At 47.3% G+C, this 5,109-nt stretch overlaps 1 protein-coding gene across 1 annotated transcript; it reads right to left on the bottom strand.

Moving 5' to 3' along the window:
* Positions 1-1,947: 1,947 nt before the first annotated feature.
* On the bottom strand, positions 1,948-4,488 carry TMEM229A (transmembrane protein 229A). The gene has a single exon (XM_033193571.1). It carries the CDS (start codon positions 4,027-4,029, stop codon positions 2,899-2,901), a length of 1,131 nt encoding a protein of 376 aa, XP_033049462.1. The 5' UTR covers positions 4,030-4,488; the 3' UTR covers positions 1,948-2,898.
* Between the last annotated feature and the right edge of the window lie 621 nt (positions 4,489-5,109).

The following is a 5,109-nucleotide window of genomic DNA, read 5'->3' as shown; positions in this document are numbered from 1 at the left end:
TTTGTAAAAGGAGGGCTGTTAGAGGTTTAAGTGAATATATGTACACATATGTATATATATTGAGATATGCATGATATATATAAACAAATAAAATATATATCTATTTCCTTGATATATATATGAATATATGTATTCCCCTAAGATATATATGAATATATATATTCCCCTAAGATATATACATATATGTATTCACATATTTCTTTACACACACACACACACACACACACACACACACATACACCCCTTAGAAGAGCTCCTTGTAGGTGGTAAGTACTAATTAGATATTAACTATCATCATAATGCTGTCTCATTTCTGTATTTGAATTATTAATTAGTAACATAATTGAATAATCTGATGGTTCCTTCTTTTCCCTGGTTTTTCCTTAAAGGATCAAAGGTCACAGCAAAATGTCACATTTAAGAAGCTGAGTAAACACAGAATGAGAAGCCCTAAAGCAAGGTGCCGAATTAATAGACAGGCTAATCACTTCCTGAATATATAAGAACTAGCTCTTTGTAGAACTAGCAGAGAGACTGCTAACGGGTTTTTGTTTTAGATTGATGGATTGATTTTCCAGGAACAGGCCTGATGACAGCCTTCATAAAAATGGCCTCTCATAGCCTATTGCAGATAAGTATAATCTTACATAAATCAAAGCACTAGTACGTAAGCATCCCAAGGACAGAGATTTTTGTCTGTGTTGGTTCACAGCTATATCCACAGAACAGGCCTGATGACAGTCTTCATAAAAATTTCCTCTCATAGCCTATTGCAAATAAGTATAATCTTATATAAATCAAAGCACTAGTACGTAAGCATCCCAAGGACAGAGATTTTGTCTGTGTTGGTTCACAGCTATATCCACAGAGTTCAGGCAAGTGCCTGTCAAATAGTGGAGGCTCAGTAACTATCTCTTGAGTGAACTGAATGAATGAAAACCTTGACTTTTCCTTTAAATAGGATTAACATTAAAAGCAACACAAAACAGCATGCTTTCCTACTTCCTTGATGGATTTCTGACCCTAAGAATGCTGTTAGGTGAGTAAGAAGGGCTGGAGAGCAGCATGTGAAGGGCACAGTGCAAATGTGTACATTTAGCAAGTATTTCAGAAATCTCAGATTTGTTGAAGTATTCGCTGGTGTGATGTCACACTTAACTCAGATTCATGTGTCACATTTGAATTACAAATATTCTGTTCAGCATCTCCCTAACTTAAGTGACTATGCTTATACTTTTTTCTATACAGGGTTTTCATAAATCTTTGATCTGTGACCAAGTGTCACAGAGAACTTTTCTTAAGTGAAACTCTCTGCAAACAGTTAACTTATATTTCAGCTTCTATTTAGCTTTGAGTAAAGTATTTTGGCTAAAACAATGTTTTGCACGGTCCATTTCACAGGTGAGGTTGATTATATACCATTACTCTTAATTTAGTTTACAACCTCAGATATATAAATATATAACACTCATAACTATTCTAACTTAATCAAATTTAAATACATATTATTTTCTACTCCTGTAGAAAACATTTTTTAAAAACAGAAAAAAGTCCCTTTTTACAGCATAGGCTAGCTGATAATTTGAATAGAAAGCCACTCATTTCTATACATGAAATTTTCCTGATTGTCTTTGTAATAAAAACTGAGAGGATATTCATCATCCCTGGCTGAGCTGCATTGAATTCTACTATTTTATAAATGTAATAAAACAGCAAACAACATCAAAATACATTATTAATTAGGCATGATTTCTTAAAATGGTTTACATAATCTCATTTAACTTCAGAGCTTGCAGACATTAATAGTAAGTCACCACAAAGCTACGACTGATTTATAATGCACATTACCACATCAAGCCTGGCCCAAGGACTCTGGGCCCAGAAGGAAAAAGAGCCATGGCAGAAATATGCTGAAAACATATCTGTATTCACAGGAAACAATTAGGCTTAATGTAATTAAAGTGAACATTCAGGTTCATTTTATTCAAAGGTAATGTTCTGCCCTCGAAGTTCCATGTAGAAAAGGGTCCTTGGAGTTAGAACACTGTGGAAGGTGATATAATTTCACTTGGCCCTTGGCTATGTAAGGTAAACATTTTACATTATTGCACAGTAACAAAAATGTACAGCCATAGATAACACAGGATCTGATCAACGTTAACACACCTGGTGTTTAAGGCTTACCCACATTGGAAAGCAATCATTTCCGGGATGGAGATCAAATATCTTAACACAGTGTCACCTGTCTGAGTTACTAGAAAAGATCTCATTTAAAAATCTGTTCATAGAACGTGCTTTCGCATTTTTCAGCCTCTTTTCACTTGTGTGCTAGACGGAGGCACTTTAAGAGCTATTAACTGTAGTTTCAAGAGTACAAGACATTGAGTTTCTTCAGTCATTGGTAAATATGGCAAGGATTTAAAATGAAATTAGATTAAAAAGAAAGTAAACAAATCATTGAATCAGAAAATTTAGCCAAATCTTGTAAAAATCACTGGTCTCTGATTTAAAGATCCCCCCTGCAAAAAAAAAAAAAAAAAAAAAAAAAAAAAAAAAAAAAATTAGTAGCTATCACTCATCTATGGCCAGATGGGTAAACACTACTACACCATTCTGATGTTAAGGTATAACGGTTTTGCTGTTTGGGCTTGTAAACGTTTTAAAACATTGGAGAATTAAGTACTTTGAATTATGTTTCGAGTAATGTTTCAAAGTATATTATACACGGGTTTCAAATAGAAAAACTAAAAGGTGGAATAAAGCATTTTGGAAGATTTAATAAAGCGTATAAAAATTAAAGGACTAAAAAACCCACTTCATTTTAAATGTGTAAAAATAAATCGCATCCATTCGTGGGAATCCAGTGACTTTTTCCTTTTCTTTCTTTCTTTTTTGGTTTTAGTTAGTTGGTACGTACTGCACCCTCCACAACACGTTGGAAATTAGGTCCTGGTACACACTAAGGAATATCCAGCCAGGTAAATACATCAGGGTGATGAGGCCCATGAAATTGAGCGGGTAGTGAGAATAGTCCCAGGAACAAGCCCCGCATGTGCGGAGTCCCAGACCCCAGGAAAGCTCCCACACATAGATGAAGATCACGTAGATGGGCACCCGCTTCCAAGTGCCCCAACCGCGGCTGTAGTGGAGGTGGAAGTAGAGTTTTTCCACCACAAAACTGCAGCTGCCATACATAAAGAAGGACCAGAGCGACGTGTGGCCGCTGGTTGTCCCGTCCCCCTGCCCCAGTACGTTGAAGAAGAAGGTGAAGAAGATCTCATCCAGAAAGCCGTGCATTCCGAAGAAAAGAAAGCGGGGTAGGTCGGGCAGCCCCTGGCTGGGGGCTCCCCCGGCGCCCCGGAGGCCACGGGGTCGTCGCCGCCGGGCTCCGGCCGCAGTAGTGACCCGGGCCCCCGGAGCGACCGGGAGCGCGCCCCTCCGCTGCTGCTGCTGCTGTTGCTGCCGCCGCCGCCTCTGTCGCCCGTACCGCAAGCGCAGGAAGCGCTTCAGGAACACTTGGCAGTGGTAGAGCGCCAGCACGTACTGCAGCGCTAGGTCCAGCGCCCCTGGCGCCACCGCGCCCCCGGCCCCGCCACCCAGGCTGAGTAGTAGCGCCTGGCCCGCTAGGGTCTGCAGACCCACGTGGGCCGAGGGGTAGAGGAGGAAATTGAAGACGAAGGCGCTGGGACAGCGCCGCTGCTGCAGGTAGACCTTCTCCAGGGCGAAATGGGTGAGCGAGTGCAGCAGGCAGCTGTAGGGCGAGGAGAAGCCTAGCATCCGCAGGTCTGGGCTGCGGACGAAGCGCCGGGCCGAGGACACCAGCACGTCTAGGGTGATCCCGTGCATCCCGTAGAAGTAGAGGCGCATCCAGGCGGGCAGCGTGGCGCTCTCAGCCGGCGCTTCAGCAGTGGACAGCAGCTCCGGGCAGCCGCCTGCCGCCTCGCTTCCTGGCCCGCCCGGGGCCCCCGGACGCCGCGCCGCGCCGCTCCTCAGTGCGGGGCCCTCGCTGTCCACGTCGCTCCCCGCCATGGGCTCGGAGGCTGCCCGAACGCCCTAGGCTACACCGCCGCCGCTGCTTGGTGCGCGGAGCTGCAAGGCCGAGCGGCCGAGCCCCGCGCCGCCTCCTGGCCGCTGCCGGTCCCCGGGGGGCGCGCAGGGAGCTCCGTCCCGGCCGCGGTCCCGCGGCAGCGGGGCTGGTGCACTCAGGTGACGCGCGGGCCGCCCGACTAGCGGAATCCCCCCGCCGTGGCCCCGCTGCGCCCTCCCTTCCAGTCCCGGGCGAGGTGCCACCCGCCCGAGCCCGCTCTAGCTCTCACCCTGCGCGGCCTAACGGGCACCGCGGCCCAGTCAGGGGAGGCGGCGCCGGGGCTGTGAGGGGAAATGCACAAGCTTGTGCAAACCCCATCCCCTCCGCTGCTCAGCCCCGCGCCTCCGCCGCAGGCTCTGGGAACGTAACGCGAGCAGCGGCGGCCCTGCCCCCGCCCTACCAATGCCTGCCTCGACCTCTCTCGCCTTCGCAGGCCGCCCCCACGCGCTTGCCCGCCAGTCCGCCGCACCGAGTCCCACAGGGTCTGCTTGGTAAGGCCTGACCCTTCTTCCTCCTCGTGCGCCCGCTCAACACAGGGGCTCCGGCCGTGCGGGGGGCGCTTGCTGGGCGGAGGCACTGAGTGGAGAAATACCTAACAGGTGTGACTGCAAGTTGATGGGCATTCCCTGCATCGCCGCTATCAGGGCCAGGGCCTGGCTGGCAGAGACGAATGGCCGGATGCCACGGGCCAGAGGCTGGGCTCAAGACCAAAATATGGTCCTGTATGCTTAATGTTCTTATTCAAAGCCAGCTGTGTCCCAGTCATAGAGAATAAACTCAAGACTCCACGCCTGCCCTCCCCTGCGTTACCCTCCATCAAAATTGCTGCCGCGGGGCCTGATCCACTTTTCCAATCTATTTCTTGGCCCATCTTCTTTCCCGGGTTTACTCAAGGCCAAGGACAGAGATTCGACGTCCCCCAGAATTTATAAAATGATTTCAGGCCAGTTGGGTTCGGTTGCGGTGTGGAGAAGAGGAAATGCTTTGTTCTAGCTACTGTGGGGTCTCAGGTGGAGAATAGT

This window comes from Trachypithecus francoisi, unplaced genomic scaffold (assembly GCF_009764315.1).
Source record: "Trachypithecus francoisi isolate TF-2019V2 unplaced genomic scaffold, Tfra_2.0 Lachesis_group4, whole genome shotgun sequence".
NCBI classification, from domain to species: Eukaryota; Metazoa; Chordata; class Mammalia; order Primates; family Cercopithecidae; genus Trachypithecus; species Trachypithecus francoisi.
The sequence above is the reverse complement of the archived record's forward strand: the minus strand, read 5'-3'. Positions and strand labels throughout refer to the sequence as shown.

Excerpts from the sequence above, each read along its gene's own strand:
- TMEM229A (XM_033193571.1), bottom strand. The coding sequence starts at position 4,029 with ATGGCGGGGAGCGACGTGGACAGCGAGGGCCCCGCACTGAGGAGCGGC.